Source organism: Bos indicus, chromosome 8 (assembly GCF_029378745.1).
Source record: "Bos indicus isolate NIAB-ARS_2022 breed Sahiwal x Tharparkar chromosome 8, NIAB-ARS_B.indTharparkar_mat_pri_1.0, whole genome shotgun sequence".
Classification (NCBI taxonomy): Eukaryota; Metazoa; Chordata; class Mammalia; order Artiodactyla; family Bovidae; genus Bos; species Bos indicus.
The window spans coordinates 50,994,686-51,011,298 of record NC_091767.1 but is presented as its reverse complement, the minus strand read 5'-3'; the positions used below and the strand labels follow the sequence as shown (position 1 = coordinate 51,011,298).

Genomic DNA, 16,613 nt, shown 5'->3' with positions numbered 1-16,613 from the left:
TGATCTGCTGCCATGACCAGTCCAGGGTGGGATTAGGACTTTTCTAGGTCCCCAAATACTGGAAAGATGACAGTGTCCCTCTCCCTTTATGCAATTAAAAACAGAAATTCACTTAATAAATTAAAAGTTAAATTAGGGTGAATGCAAGGCCTTCCTTCTAGACTTTCTGAAATAAAAGTTCAGAAAATTCATCAAAGCTGAACTTTTTTCCTGTATTTTTCTTCCTTTCTAGTATGTTAACCTTAATCAGAAGTCTGGCTCTAAAGGCGGAACCACGCGGTTCCCCTAAGTGGCCAGCCCTAACCCACCAGCCATCTCCTTCGCCCCACCCATCTGGCACTTAGCTCCGCCCACTTCACGTGTCGCCGTGACGTAAGGACGCTGTCGCAGAAGCCTGGCATCAAGTAAGCGCAGGTGGCTGCGGTCCTTCGTCGGGCTCTCGAATGCGCAGGCGCTGTCGTTTCGGGAGCTCTGAAGACCTGGCGGAGCCCGGCGCGGATGGAGGCCTCAGGGCGGCGGGGGCGGAGCGCGCCGCGAGCAGGGGGCATGTCCGCGGCGGGCGCCGTCTAGAGGAAGGCCGAGCAGCCACCACCACGCTTTCAGTCGCGGCGAGACGCAAGCGAGCCAGGCTGAGGGCCGCGGCGGCGATGCAGCGACGGCGGCGCCCACCGCCGCCCGCTTCTCAGCTGCCGGAGGGCTGCGGGGGAGGCGGCGGCGGCCGCGGGGGAGGCGGCGGGAGCGAGGAGGTGGAAGTGCAGTTCTCCGCCGGGCGTTTGGGCTCCGCCGCGGCAGTTTCGGCGGCGGCGGCGGCGGCGGCCGCGCGCAGCACGGAGGAAGAGGAGGAGAGGCTCGAGCGCGAGCACTTCTGGAAGATCATAAATGCCTTCCGCTACTACGGGTAAGGAGCCCGTGGCGGACCCCGGCTCAGCCCGTCGGGGCGCCAGCCGCTTGCGGCGGACCCGCCGGACGCCACGCCTCCGGGGCGTCGGAACCGGGCCGCCTGAGCTGACCTCCGGGCCCCCGAGTCATCTCGCACCACCTTAGCCCCTCCCGGCCCAGCACACCCGCGTGTCTGCCGCGCCGTCTGCTGCTCAGCCTCTTGTCTTCTGACCTCAGGATCAGATTAGCCCTCTTGCCTTCCATCCCTCGTTAAAGGTTTGGCTTTGAGGCCCGTGGGGATGACCGGAAAAGTGCTGTAAGAATTTCAGATAGAAGATGTTGATGGTAAAATCGTCCAGTGCTGGGCATGATTTGTTTGTGTTGTCGATGTCCTCCAAACTGAACAGACGGAGAACCCAAGTTCACCTACACGTGGGATGCTGTAGGACATTTTCCCCAAACTGTTGCCAATTCTTGTTGAGGGCAGCATTAAGATCCCCTGGCCCTCCCCGTCCTAGCCGCACCTCTCTTGCCCTCCCGGCGCTGTGAACGCACAGGCACTTTTGTGGTCCCCTACCCCCACCCCCCATTTGGCGCGGTGAACGCACAGGCACTTTTGTGGTGAGCGAGTGAATGATGCCACTCAGTGTCTTTAACTGGTGGATGAAATTAAGGTCGCAGATAGTCCGGATGTTCTAAAATTTGCAAATTTTTAGGGAGGGAAATGAGAGAAAACACTGTAGGATCAGAGAAAACACTGTAGCCTTTATGATCTTTTCTGCAAATATGTATCGAATTCTCACTGGATTGGGCATCGTGGTAGGACTTTTAAACTTCCTAACTTGGACTTTCTTATAAATAAATCTTAAAGTAGCTTAGTCACAAACTTGTAATTACAAGATCTGAAAGGGACTTAAAACAACTGGGTTTTCAGGTAAAGAAAGCACTTTTATTCGTGTGCGGGATGAGTCCACCGACTACTGTGTTCTGAGTCTGCATGTGGAATCTGATAGATGTGACCTCCTTCTCAAGTAAAACTGTTCCCTTAGATGGGCTCCTGCTGTGCTTTATGCAAATTTTTTAATATTGCTTGACTGACCTCCTCAAGGGCAGGGAGTGAGCCTTATTTATTTTTATGTCACCAGTGCCTGGCGTTTTGTTGGAACTCTATTTTTAACAGGACGAGTAGTAGCAAAGAAGTACATTTGTCATTCCCAGGTAGTTTGTCAGTTTGTAACTGATGGTTAGTTTGTTATTATTCTGAATTTCAAAACTTGTTTAATAAAAGCTTATTTAGACTCTGATTACATTTGTGACGTGACTTTTTGAAGTTGAAAGATCTTGATGAAATAATTTACTGATTAAACCCAGGCATATGAACCATGGACCACATTACTTACGGAGCTCTGAAGGGAATTTAGTAGTACGGGGATTTTATTAGTATCAACAGAGGGAGAAAGGCAGACAACCAGAGAATTGAATTTGTTTCAAGTATTATGTCTGGAAGAGAAGCTGACATTAGGTAGCTCAAAGTGGTAGGTACAGAAAAGTCTGGTATATTTTACTGTTGAAAAAATGTAGAAAGAATATTGGGAAATGTCCTGGGACTGTAGAAGACACAGTTAAAATGTGTGTTTGTATATTAGGTGTAGTATGTGTTAGGACTACTTTAGAATTGATATTTATGATTAAGTATCAGCTGGGCCTTTTTGTGGGGGAGGGCAAGGGATTTTGATCTGAAACTAGGACCCAAGTGTGGTAATACAGAAAGGGGCACTGTGTGTGTGTTCAGGTGGTTGGGATAGTGTTTCCTATACTCTTCTCCCTCTTCTGTAGCAGTTCAGTGTGAGATCGAGGAAAATTTCATTTTTTACAATAATCCTTTTTATTTGTATGTACTCAAAAAATAATTGAAATCCCTTATACTAAAAATAATATACAGTTAAACATATGTTTAGAATTACAGAAACGATTGTGTAGCAGAAAACACTGGATTATTACCTTCCAACATTTTATAATCTTATAGAGCTATACTGCCCAATATAATAGCCATTAATCACATCTGGCTGAATTTAAGCTTAAATTAATTAAAATGTAGTAAGATTTACAGTTCGTCTTTTCAGTCTCAGTAGCCACATTTCAGGTGCTCAGCAGCCACACGTGGCTGTTGTCTGCTGTCTTGGACAGTGCAGATGTAAGCCTTTCCATCATTGTAATAAGTTCTTAGGGACAGTCTATTCTAGACCATTAGCAGGTAAATCCATCTATTGGAGAACTGGGTTTTACTGCTCACTGTCTTTTCGTCAGGATATAGGAGATTTAGATAAAGGTTGTGAGGCAAGAAATGTCTTCTGATGAGTATTTTCTCTTTCCAGTGGCTTTCAATTTTGTACTTCCTATAGATTTTGCTTAGATGACATAGTCTCACTAAGGTAAAATGATTATAGCATTGTACTGAATAGCAAAAAATGTTAGCCTTAAATTACCACTTTTGTTATAAATGGAGATACCTACTCATATAGGGTATGCTACATTTGAAATATTAAAGGTCTTGTCAGAAATGTCCTACTTTTAGAAATAGCAGTTAGGTGGGATCTTAAAAACTGAGATGTAGAGCTCAGGGGTGAGGGGATAGGCATGTAAAGAAGCAAGCAACTTGCACAGGGTTGCCCAACCAAATTGTGGTAGAGTCTGGCCTGAAATCTAAAAGCATTAACTAAAAATTTACCCTGTATTTGTAAGCAGTGATGCTAGTAAGACAATTTCAACTTTGGGTATTTAATAAATATTTAAAATGGGTTGAGACACTCTGCTGAATAGATATGTTTCCCTGTTTGGAATTCTAGAATAGTTCAACAGGAGCACAGGAATGGGTCTGTGATTCTTGGCTAGACCTATCATTGGACCCACTCTTATAAAAGGTGACTGAGTCAGAGTTGGGGTCACTGCCTTGTAGAGGGAGCTTGAGGTAGGGATACACTTGAGGAAATACAGCCACTGACCCTACTTTGTCCTCTTAGGTACCCAAGGATGTGGCCTCTTAATGCTGACTCAGTTTAGAACCAAGGAGAGTCTGAAGGTTGTAAAATATTCCTTTAAAACAGGGTTGGCAAACTTTTCTTAAAGAGCCAAGCAATGAATATTTTAAACTGAGAGCTAGGTGGTCTTTGTTAAATTGTAGGCCTGTGTGCTTGTATGAAAGCAACCACAGGCAGTATGTGGAGGAATGAGCATAGCTGTGTTCCAGTAGAACTCTTAACGAAAACAGGCAAGTAGCCAGGAGGTCATAACTTGTCCACCGCTGTCTTAAGCACATTGGTGATGTAAGCATTTACAGAAGAGTGAAATTAGCCCCAGTTAAAAAATCCCACAGACAGGAGCCTGGCAGGCTACAGTCTATGGGGTCACAAAAAGTCACGACTGAGTGACTGAACATGCTCGCACGCACAAAAGGATTCTGGTCTTCTTGATCGTGTGAGCTATGAGAAGAGGCATTTTAGGATGACTCATTAATTTCTGACTTGGTGGATGTATGATGTACCATTGAGCAACAGCAGCCATTTAGGAAGAAGTACAGATTTCTTTGGTGGGACATGTGCTAAGTTCAGGTAGGAAATGTTGAGTTTTGAGGTGTGCTCAGAGGGTGGTTGTAGGGCATCTAGTGCCCAGGAATTCAAGGAAGGAATTACTGTGAGACTGTTTAACCTATTCACAGTATATTATAAACTGTTGCAGCTCTGCTGTTTGCTGACTTTAAGTAGTTTCTTAGTGTCATACTCTACTGATTAGGGATGTCAGTTGATACAGTTTTTCTGAAAATCAGTTTGTATCAAGAACTTTACAAATTCTTCCCTTTTCTGATGTGGTAATTCTTTTGGGAATTTGTGGTAATTTTTTTTCCTCTAACATATAGATAGATTTTGAACATAAAAAGTACATTGTGTAGACAGGTAAAAGTATCTAGATGCCCAGTGTTTGGGAAATAGCTAAGTAAATTTTGGTTGTGTAAGATGGGATGATGAGCAGCCCTTTTAGTCATTTGTCATATAGTCATTTGAGAACTTTTTCTGCCCTGGGAAAATTATTTTTAAAGGATGAAGAAGTTCAGTATTTCTAAAACTTTAATATGTAAGTGAGTCACTTGATGATCTTGTTAAAAGGCAGATTACATTTCAGTAGGTCTTGCATGAGACCTGTGATTCTCCACTTCTAAGCACTTCCAAGTGACATGCTGCATTTTTGACTAGAAAGGTATTAGATTACTTTGTCTTAAACAACAGCAATAAAGCAGAAATATGCCAAAGAGTTTGAAGTGCTTACCTCTAGAAGAGGAATTATTAGGAACTTACCCCCCCTGAGTACTTTCACTGCTCTGTATTTTTCATATTTTTGCTATGTATATATTAGCTTCATAAATTAGATATACCTCCTATATTTGAGCTCTAATTATGTTTTAGGCACTGGGCTAAGTGTGTAGTGTGCATTATTTTGTTACAGTTTCAGTGAAATGTATTAGGTAGGCAGAGGGGTATTCTGGTATTTGCCTCATGGAGTTTTATGTATGTTTTTCAGAGTAATTCATTTTAAGTGACTTGGTTTAGTGCCTGACACTTTCTAAGTCTCAATAAATCATAGCTTCTATCATTATCATCATTATATATTCCTTGTTTATGTATATGAGGCAGTTGAGGCACAGAGAAAGGAAGTAACTTGCCAAGAGTCACATAGCAAATACGTAGCATAACCTGGATTTCAGTCCAGATCAGGAAGCAGCAATTGGTGCAACCACTGCCAACTCCAGTTTACATTAGCCCTAACCACCCTCGGAATACCACCACACACAATCTTCTAAAAATGTGACCAGATTTTTGCATAAGTTATGTCAAGGGTTTCTTCAGAATCTCCTTAGATGTGACTGTTCAGAAATTAGACACTGGTTTGACATAAGATAAAAATGAGAGAATTATCTGGATGACTAGAGGGATTCACGCAACCAAATGAAAAAGAATATTTTTCATTTCCATTTAGCACTGAGTAAATGCCAAAGAACGTTTAAAAGAAACACATCATGCATTTATGTATTTGTTTATTTGTATATGTAAATTGTAAAGAATGATGTAGTGAACATCTACCACTCAGTTTAAAAAAAGAACATTATCTTATCCTTTTCCCCTCAAAGGACATAATTTTCCTGAATTTTCATTTCCTTGCTTTCCTTGTAGTTTTTCTACATATGTTCAGTCCCTAAAATATATTGCTTATTTTTATATAAGATGAAATTTGTACATTATGTATTTTTCTGCAACTTGCTTTTTTCCAACAAATATTTTGTTCCTGAGTTTTATCCATTTTATTGTGTGTAGCTGTATTGATTGATTGTATTCCATTGTACAACTATACTGTATTTTCTTTGTTCAGTCTATTGGAGATGGACTTTCTGGGTTGTTTCCAGATTTTTTGCTTGTTATTGCTTACAGTGCTGTGATGAGACTTTCATGTGTCATGTGCCCATTTGCAAGAGTTTCTTGATTTTGTGTCTAAAGGTGTATGATTGCTAGGTCATAGGGAGTGTGCATATTAAGTTTTTACTAGGTAATGCTAAATTTTCTGAAGTGGTTGTACTAACTTATGCACCCACCATCAATCAGAATATAAATATTCTAAATCTTCCACATTTTTACCAATATTTCAGATAGTCAGGTGTTTCAATTTTGCCCATCTATCTGACTGATGTAAAATGATATTTCATTGTGAGTGTATTATTTAACTTTTAAAAATGATGTTCTTATTAGGTTTTATAAATTGGTTGTCCTCAAAGTGACCTTTAGAGTTATCTGGAAACTGTTGTGAATGTTGTTGTATAAAAAGCTATAGAATTTCAGTTTTTCATTTGTTTACTACTTTTGTGGCATGTAAGATCATTTACAGTATTTTTTAAAAAATTCAACTTGGTTGACTCAGTAATTTTAAAACACATATTGTGTATATTCTGATTTTAGAGCAGCATTCTGCTACTTGATGGATAAATCTAAAGCATTCAGCTGTTTTGCTGAAAACCTTTTTTTGGAAATTGAAATCATAAAAATAAACTTATTGTGCACTAATCCTCTTTATGTTTGCTTTTTTTCCTCCCTTCTAATTGATGCAGATGTTTTAAACTCTTGGTCTTTTGTTTAGTTGCTTAGAGAGTTTATAATACGATGACAACATAGAAAACTTCATAAGTCAGTATCCTTTAAAAAACTGAAAGATTGTAAATGGCTGGACAGTATACATTATAAGGAAATAATTTGTACAGGAAGACAACCTTAAATATTTTAAGATTGGCCTCTGGTGAGAATTCTTTTGCCAATTAAAAAAACACCTTTTATGTTTTAGCACCAGTATGCATGAGCGAGTGCACCGAACAGAAAGACAGTTTCGATCACTCCCAGCTAATCAACAGAAACTACTTCCTCAGTTTCTTCTTCACTTGGACAAGATCCGGAAATGTGTTGATCATAATCAAGAAATACTACTGACCATTGTGAATGATTGCATACATATGTTTGAAAATAAAGAATATGGAGAAGATGTATGTGAAATTTTGTTCTCTTTGTTTTTATTTTAGGCTTTAATCTCTATATTTTGAGATCTTTCTGGATTTCGTTTCTGTAATTTTGCACGGCTCATTTGCTCTACTTGGAAAATATTTTCACTTATGTTCAGTCCCTTTTATTAGGCTTGATAGCACAGTATACTGGAAACTGGATTTGTTGGCAGATTCCCCCTCCCCCCCCCAAATATACTAATATATACAAAATGCATTTTGATACACCTTTCACATAGTGTTCTGACTATTACAGCATGTGGAGTTAGTGACATACATTTTTATAAACAATTTTACTAGCTATGTAAAATTAATTTACCTTGAAATTTTCAGCTATTGATATTCATCTTTTACTTTAAAAAAATTATTTTTACTTATAACTCTCAAGGAACTGGCAGAAATAGGAGCTCAAGTCCTTTTTGTATCCACAGGGTAGATGGAGTTGGGCCACTTGAGCCTGTCCATGCTGTCCCATGAGTGACCTGAAGGAACTTTCTTCCCTCTCTTAGAGTTTGGTCTCCATAGCAGTCCAGTTCCGATCCTCTCATGCGTACGGATTGCTTAGTTAGATGGTGGCTTCATGATTAATGAGCCATAATTTATTGAGGGTAGAAGTGAGACCACCAAACTCTTTTCATTTAGGGTCTCAAGCTGCACTTGAACCCAGGTTGAGGTGAGAGGCTAGTGATTTACCTTCTAAACCATCTATAAAGTATCTTTATAGCGTGATTATTTAACTATAACCATATGCAAGAGTGATTACTTTCTGAAAAACTAATTGATTTCTGTTTTTTAAACAGGGGAATGGAAAGATTATGCCAGCATCTACGTTTGACATGGATAAGTTAAAATCCACATTGAAACAGTTTGTGAGAGACTGGAGTGAAACTGGGAAAGCAGAAAGGGATGCCTGCTACCAACCAATCATTAAAGAAATTTTAAAAAATTTTCCAAAAGAGAAATGGTAAATAGTATCTTGTTTTTAACCAATTTCTTTATGTAAGCACTGAGTTTCTCTAAGAGAAATTTCACAGTCTTGATTCATTTTTACACTTGTTGAGTGCCTGTATTTTTTCATGTGTTGGTGTGTGCTGTTATATGTGCTGTTCTTGGGTGCTTCAACTGTGTGAGATTGCAGTTAATGTTTTGAGTAATTACTGTTCTAGCACTATGGGAAATTATCTAGAAATTAAATAATGGTTAGATTGAATGTTCGTTATCAATGATGTCTATCCTTTTATAATTTGCTTTATGGCAGAGTGAAAAGCTCTAAACTATTTTAATTTTCCTCTTTATGGAATATTTGTATGCAAATGAGTGATCTATAGCTCAGAGAAGAGATTCTTAACTTTTTTATGCCATGAAAACTTTGAACAGTCTGAAGCCCATATTTTCTTTTTCAGTAAAACATTTCTAAATGAGTAAAGTGACATACATAGGATTGCAAAGAAACCAGTTATTTTGAAATATGGTTATCAAAATGCTTAAGCAAGCTTGTGATATAACCTGCTTTTTTATCATGTATCACATTAAATAAAAGTCTTAAAAGGAGATTTTAATAGATTTTGAAAATACCTAAATACTATATGTTATTTTGAGAATCTCAACAGCTAATATGAAGTGAAAATATATATAATGCCTGTTGGTGATTAAAGTCATGGGTACTTCTAAAGCTACTATTGTTTGTTGGCTGCATTCACAATTGATAGAAACATATCAGTTAAAGGCTAATGAAATTAAAATGTAATTTTTTTTTCACCCCCTTGTAGGTACAGTGAATTCTTTCCATAGACCTCTTTGGTCCATGGATCCCAGGTTAGGAACCTGACTCAGAGGTTATCTGTTTAAAGAGAACCAGTGGATGGAGTTCATTCTATTGTTTAAAGGATCTTTGAGGAAAGAAAGCCTCCTTTTCCTCATCTTCCCCTCTTCGTTGATTGACATCTTTAAGTTTAGATGTATCTATCCAGAAATTTCACTACATATGTGTATGTCCCTTCTCTTCTTTGAAAGCATTTTATTTTGAAATAAGTTCAAAGTTACCCAAGAAGTTGTATGGATTGTATAGAGAGCTCCTGTGTATTTTTTACCTAAATTCACCAATTATTTACATTTGCTTTTTTGTTTCCTTTTCCTACTTCCCTTCTTTCTTCCCGCTTTTATGTGTTTATCCACGGCAGTACATATACACAATTATTTAAACTATTTGAGAGATCAGTTTGTATTATATCATGTTTTTTACTACTTATTATTTAGTTTTTTCTTGAGAACAATGATATTCTCTTACATAAATCCAGTGCAGTTACCAGATTGAGGAAATTTAAACTTGAATATTGCCTTCTCATCTATGGTCTATATTTAAATTTCACAAATTATCCTGATAATGTCCTTTGTAACACTTATTTTTCTGTTCAGTCTAGGATCCAGTCCAGAATGTTATGTTTAATTCTGATGTCTTAGTCTTTAATCTGGAAGAGTTCCTTGGCCTTGTTTTTTTTACTTTCATGACATTGACATTTTTGAAGAATATGAGGAAGTAATTTTATAGAATATTCTTCAGTTTGACATTGTCTTAGACTTCTTCCTGGTTAGGTCTAGTTTGTGTGTCCTCTCTCAAAATAATACAGAGTTGATGTTGTACCCTTTTCAAGATATTATTCAGAGATATGCAATGTCTGTTAGCCCCTCATTGATTTTAATCAAGATGTTATTTGGTTCTTCCCACTATTTAGTTACTGTTTCTCTTCTTGCAACTAATAAGCATTTGTTGAGGAGATACTTTGAGACCATGCACTTAGTATCCTGCTCCTTTGTAAACCCTCTCTCTCCTAAAATTGTCATCCATTGAATCTTGGATGAACTAACCTTGTTATGATGTTTGTGGAATGGTGATTTTCTAACTCTACAGTTACCAGCATTCTGTTAATATTCTTATCTATCTATTACAGGGATGACTCATGGTTCCTATTTATTCAGTAGGTTATAATCCATTACCATTGCTTTTTAAATTTTCTTCTTTAAATTTCCTCAGATTTGGCCAGTAGGATTCCAGTTGGTTGGTGCCTATGTCCTTTTTGCATGGCATGCTTCAATTAGTTTTTTGAGCACTTCCTTACTTTCAGTTCAATTTTGTGTCTTCTCTGCTTAAGTCCTGGAGTGGGGTATTTTCCCAAGGATCTGGTTCCTTTTAATGTAGAATGGAGTATAGAGACCAAGATTTGATACTAGGCATGTTCATTGTTCCTGAGATGTCATTGCTTATGGGTCTTCTAGCAGATAGAACTTAAACACACACCCCAAACACTAGAGATCATGAGTTCATCTTGGTACTTTCAAAAGTACCTTAGCTTCCCCCATTCTCTCTGTCTGTCTGTCTTTTCCACAGTGAAAAACCTGGCTTCTGACATCAGTATATTTGCTTACTCACTCAGTCCTACAATACTTGGGCTTCCCTGGTAGCTCAGATGGTAAAGAATCTGCCTATAATGTGGGAGACCTGAGTTTGATTCCTGGGTTGGGAAGATCCCTTGGAGAAGGGACTGGCTACCCACTCCAGTATTCTTGCCTGGAGAAATCCATGGACAGAGGAGCCTGGTGAGCTACAGTCCCTGGGGTTGCAAAGAGTCGGACACTACTGAGCAACTAACACTTTCTTTTTCTACAATACACACAAAAGTTTCAGAATTGTTACCTCCATATTATAGGAAAAACAAAACTACCAAAAGGAGTTCAGGATTTTCCAGGAAGTATTCTCCCCCCTAAATTAAGGGTTTTTAATAGAAATATTCTTCACTGTTTACTCAAATTAGCTCCCTTTCAGCCTTCTCACCCGAGGTCTGGTTATATTTTTTATGTGAAATCCAGTATATTTAGGTTTATTTGTTTTTGTTTGCTTTTAGTTTTAGGGTTGCGTGTCCCTGTCTCTTCCCCCATTCCTGTTGGTTTTTTAATTTTTTTGATTTGTGGACTATCATCTTGACAAAACTATATAAAAAAAAAAGTGATATTCAGAAAAAATGTCATTCATTCCTCTGTCTTTTCTTTACCCCACTCTACCACGTAGGTAATCACTATTACTGATTTTTCATTTATCCTTCTTGTTTGTATTTTCTGTCTTTTTTATGGAGGTAAGTAGGTAAGAATTCCGACCCCCCCCTCCACAAGGTATCCCCTTTTGTCATACACAAACTGCAGCATAATATATATTTTATTTTGCACTTTGATTTTTTTGACTTAATGATACATCCTAAATTAGCTGTATGTCAGTTCATGGAGGTCTTAGTCAATCCTTTTTTTTTTTTTTTTAACAGTTTCAGACTACTCCGATCTCCTATACTTGGTTATTTAAGTAAAGAAGTTGGCAGTATCTTGCAGTTATAATGCTATAGTTAATAACCTTGTGCATGTTTATTTTTGGATTGCTGGAGATGTATCTTTAGTGTAAATTCTTAGATGTGAGATTGCTGCATCTGAAAGGTAGATGTATATTGGTGCAACAAAATACCATAAATTTAACTGCTTAAAAAAACACATGTTTGTACTTCATAGTTTCTGTGTGGGTAGGGATCTGGCCATGGTTTCACTCTGTGTAGGATCTTACAAGGCTATAAACAAGATATCTGCTTGATATCTTGATTTGACTGTAGAAGCATAGACTTCCAAGCTCATGCAGATTGTTGGCAGAATTTGTTTCATTGTGGTTGAAGGCCCTGGCTTCTTGCTGACTGAGGGCTAGAAGCCTATCTCAGCTCCTGAAGGTCCCTCACTCCCTTGTGGGCTTTCACAAGTGGCTACTTAGACTTTGTCAAGCTAGCAAGAAAGTCTTTAGAGTAAGCAGGCTGTTGTTACATTATAAGACTTCACTGAGTGTTTTATAATGTAACACGATCACAGGAGTGACATGTATTGGCATTGCTCAGTGGGTAAAGAATCTGCCTGCAGTGCTGGAGACCCAGGTTCAATTCCTGGTTTGGGAAGATCCCCTAGAGAAGGAAATGGCAACCCACTCCAGTATTCTTGCCTGGAGAATTCCATGAACAGAGGAACCTGGCAGGCCACCGTCCCTAGGGTTGCAAAGAGTCACAGAGTCAAGACAGGACTGAGCAACAACACTTTAACTTTTTTCATATGTAAGTATTTATTTCTGAACTCTGTTCTATTCCATTGGCCTGTATGTCTTTCCTTATGCCAGTACCATACTTATTTTAATTTCTGTAACTTTGTAAGTTTTGAAGTCAGGAAGTGTGATTTGTACATTTTATTCTTTTTCAAGATTATTTTAGTTCTTTGGGGCTCTTTGCAATTTTATATGAATTTCAGAATCAGTTTCTCCATTTCTCTGAAAGAGGCTGTTGGAATATTGCCAGGGATTGTGTTGAATAAGTAGATTGTTTCTGGTGGTATTGATATTTTAATAATGAATAATATTTCCCAGGTGGTGCTAGTGGTACAGAAGCCACCCGCCAGTGTAGGAGACGTAAAAGGTGTAGGTTTGCTCCCTGGGTGGGAAGACCCCTGGAGAAGAGCATGGCAACCCACTCCATTATTCTTGCCTGGAGAATCTTACGGACAGAGGAGCCTTGTGGGCTACAGTCCATAGGGTTGCAAAGAGTTGGACACACCTGAAGTGATTCAGCGCTAGCACTAATTCATGATATAGGATGTCTTTTCATTTATTTAGGTATTCTTTAATATCTTTCAGCCTTGTTTTTTAAGTTTTAGTATACAAGTTTTCAGTGTAGCATCTCCTTGGTTAGATTTAATCCTAAGTTTTTCATTCTTTTTCATGTTATTATAAATGGAATTGTTTTCTTAATTTCCTCTTCTGATTGTTCTTTGCCAATGGATAGAAACAGAACTGATTTTTTAATGTGTTTATGTTTATTTTTATGTGTTGCAACTTTGCTTAATTTGTTTACTGGCTCTAGTAGCTTTCTTGTTGATTCTTTGGGATTTTCTGCATAAAAGATCATCTTGTTTGTGAATAAAGGTGGTTTTTGCCTCTTCCTTTCCCATTTAAATAGCTCTGGAAGTACATCCTTATCTAGTTTCTGGTCTTGGAAAGCTTTCAGTCTTTTCACTTTTGGGTGTAATTTTAGCTCTAGGTTTTTTATAAATACCCTTTTTTGATATTGAGAAATTTTCCCTCTCTTCCTATTTCCTGAGAGTTTTTGTCATGAAAGGATATTGCATTTGTCAGTGCCTTTTCTATGTCAAATGCTTTTTCCTATTATTAATAATTTTCTTTTATTCTGTAAGGCTACCTTTGTTTACTTTAATAAGTGCTACAAGTTATTTTGTTAGTTTTTATCAGTGGTCCTACATGAAATATTCTACAACTATTAAATCATAATCTAGTTTCATATTTCCTTATTTTTCATAGTTTTTATAAATGTTTTCAGTTTAGGGAACTTGTATAAATATTGCTGCTTTCAAAAATCTTAAAGATTCTTCTAGTTGGTATACTCAATGTATGTACTATCTATAAAATAATAGATCATATATTTTACTAGTCTTTGTAAACATAAAGTCCAGATATTTCTCAATATTCAAAATATCTTTGTTTCTGAAAAGTAGGTTGTGAGATAAAATTCTTTACAGTTGAAATATACCAGAATTTGGGTATTTTTGGAAGGCTGAATGTCAAATGCATATGTCAGCATAATTTCTAGCACTTTAAATATGATTTCATTCATACTTAGTGATCACTGAATCATGTATATTACCATAGTATCCTGTCAGCATGACAATGTTAGCCATAGTAAAAGGGGATCTCATGGTTAAAGGCACTTAATGAACTAGCACAAGTATTATTTTATTGTTATTTACCTGTTAGTAGTAGTATTTTTATTACTGTTGACAGATAAAATGTAGACTGGTGAGAAAAGGATGAATTAACTTTAATGTTTCTAACAGGTTATTTTAATATAAAAGAATAATTTAAAAATGTTTTAAATAGGTATTTTACAGGATTCAAAATTTTAAAGGTTTCAAAGGATATAAAGTCTCCTCCCCAGTTACCCATTTCCCTTCTCTGATAGTAATCAGTGTTATAAAAGTAGGCAGGGATGTATGAATTTTAAATCAAGTGCATCAAAATATCAAACTTTTTTTTTTGTCATGCTGGTACCCAGTGGAAAACTTACATATTTCTTCCTCTGTCATTTGTTTTGCTTGTTTAATTTATATTGGTTTCCTTAGAGCATATAAGATGAGTTTTTCAAAAACCCTTAAAAATAAGCCTAACAAAACATAGCAAAGTCTTTATCCATATTAAAGTCATAACTTTGCCACAAAAGGTAAACTCTAAGTCCTGAAAAAGGGACATGATGTAGTGCTTCAGAATTCAGGTAAATTCTGGTCAAGTTTGGGTCTCAGATAAAATTTTCAGGATTCTGTTTGTGCCACAGCAAACACCTGTGAATTTGATATTGTTATACTCAGGCTGAATTTCAGTAATGTTTATGTCAGCTAGCCTTTTGATTATGTTCTTTTCTTTTTGAAATGTCAATAAAGGCCTTTTCTAACAGATCTGTTTGCAAAACATAGTATACTTAAATATGCATAAATTAACTATTTTTGTGGTCATTAAAATACTTTTTTCCTGTGTAAGCATATTTGTCTTATCAGTTTTTCCAGTTTGTTCCTGTTGAGAATTTTTAAATGTCTTAAGTTCACAAGTATAAGCAGCTTTGAAGCTGACAGACTGACATGTGTATTGGGGCCTGTTTGTAATTAATGAAATGCTGTTTTAATTGTGCTGAATGCCAGATACCTCAGTTATTATTAGCTCAGAAATTTAGTGCTATGAGTTTATAGTTGCTAAGGAAAGAGAGATTCTTAGGTTCAACTCCTATTTGAAATGGGAAATCACAACCATGTGGAATCATATTCTTTTATGAATCCTGAAAACTACCAGATTGTAGTTTTTTAGATCTTAGTTTCATTAACCCAGTCTATTTTAGAAGAATTTGAAGTGTTATTTTGTCTGTTTGTGGGTGGTAAATCTATTATATCTTTGCCTCTCAGGATATGTCTAACCCTTCAAGAAGACTTTTAAAATCCTTTAAAGATGGCTTTTTCTACTTAGATTAAAATAAAGAATGTAAGTTATAAAAGAATTATTTCCATCTGAAAGAAACCATTTTATAAGAGCAAATGAAGATTGCCAAATAATGCAAAGGTAGTTTAGAAGCTGAAAATAGTCTCTTTAATATTTTAAGAGATGTTAAGATAAAATAAATAAGATATTTAATAATATCTCTTTAATCCAGAAAGCTCTCTTAGACCAGAGAGAGAAATAAATATTTCAGATTTCTTTTTCATCAAGATCCCAAGTGCCTACCATTCCAGGATTTCAAGTACTTAAAAATCTTGAAAAAATTTTTTCAAGTATTAAAAAATAGTGGAAAAACCAATTCAAGATGATCACCTAGTAGAAAAATAGTGTAAACAGTAAACAGAAAAAGAAATACAACATGCTTAATCTCATAAGAAAATGCAAATATAAAAACCATACTAAGATGCCATTTTAATCTACTGTGAGAATTTGAAAATTATATAACTTACTGAAGGTATGAGGAAACATATGTTGCTGGTGGAAGAATAAATTAGTAAAATTTAATGGAGGGCAACTTGGTAACATTGAACAAAATTCAGTTTTGATCCTTGCAATTCAGTTTGGGGAAAGCTTTCTACAGATAAGCTCCTGCGTATGGAAATTATTTATGCCGAAGATATTAGCTTTAATGTTATATAATAAGACATTGGAAGCAATCGAAATGTCCTTAATTAGCATTATTATTTCGATACATTATTTTATAGTGTTAAATGGACTACTTAGTCATAAAACATATTAAGAAAGCTCTGTGTACTGATTGGGAAAGAAGTTCAAGATACATTAAATTGGGAATTATGGTAAGCTTTTTCTTAAAGGGCCAGCTAGAAAATATTTTAGGCTTTGTAGGCATTGGGGTCTCTGGCTACTGACTATTTAGCTCTGTTGTCATGAGAACATTGCCATAGACAGTACATAAATGAATGGACATGGCTGTGTTCCAATAAAACCTTTTTACAAATACAGGTGACTGGCTAGTGGGTTATAGTTGCTGACCCCTGTATTAAATGAAAGAAGCAAAGTGAAGAA

General features: G+C 37.0%; 1 protein-coding gene across 1 annotated transcript in view; it reads left to right on the top strand.

Moving 5' to 3' along the window:
• The first annotated feature begins 393 nt into the window (after positions 1-393).
• Positions 394-16,613, top strand: part of CARNMT1 (carnosine N-methyltransferase 1) — a 42,190-nt gene continuing 25,970 nt past the window's right edge. The window contains exons 1-3 of the mRNA XM_019966074.2: positions 394-898; positions 7,258-7,453; positions 8,269-8,432. Coding sequence (XP_019821633.2) covers positions 444-898; positions 7,258-7,453; positions 8,269-8,432 — 815 coding nt within the window. The 5' untranslated portion in view covers positions 394-443. The remainder of the gene's footprint in view (positions 899-7,257; positions 7,454-8,268; positions 8,433-16,613) is intronic.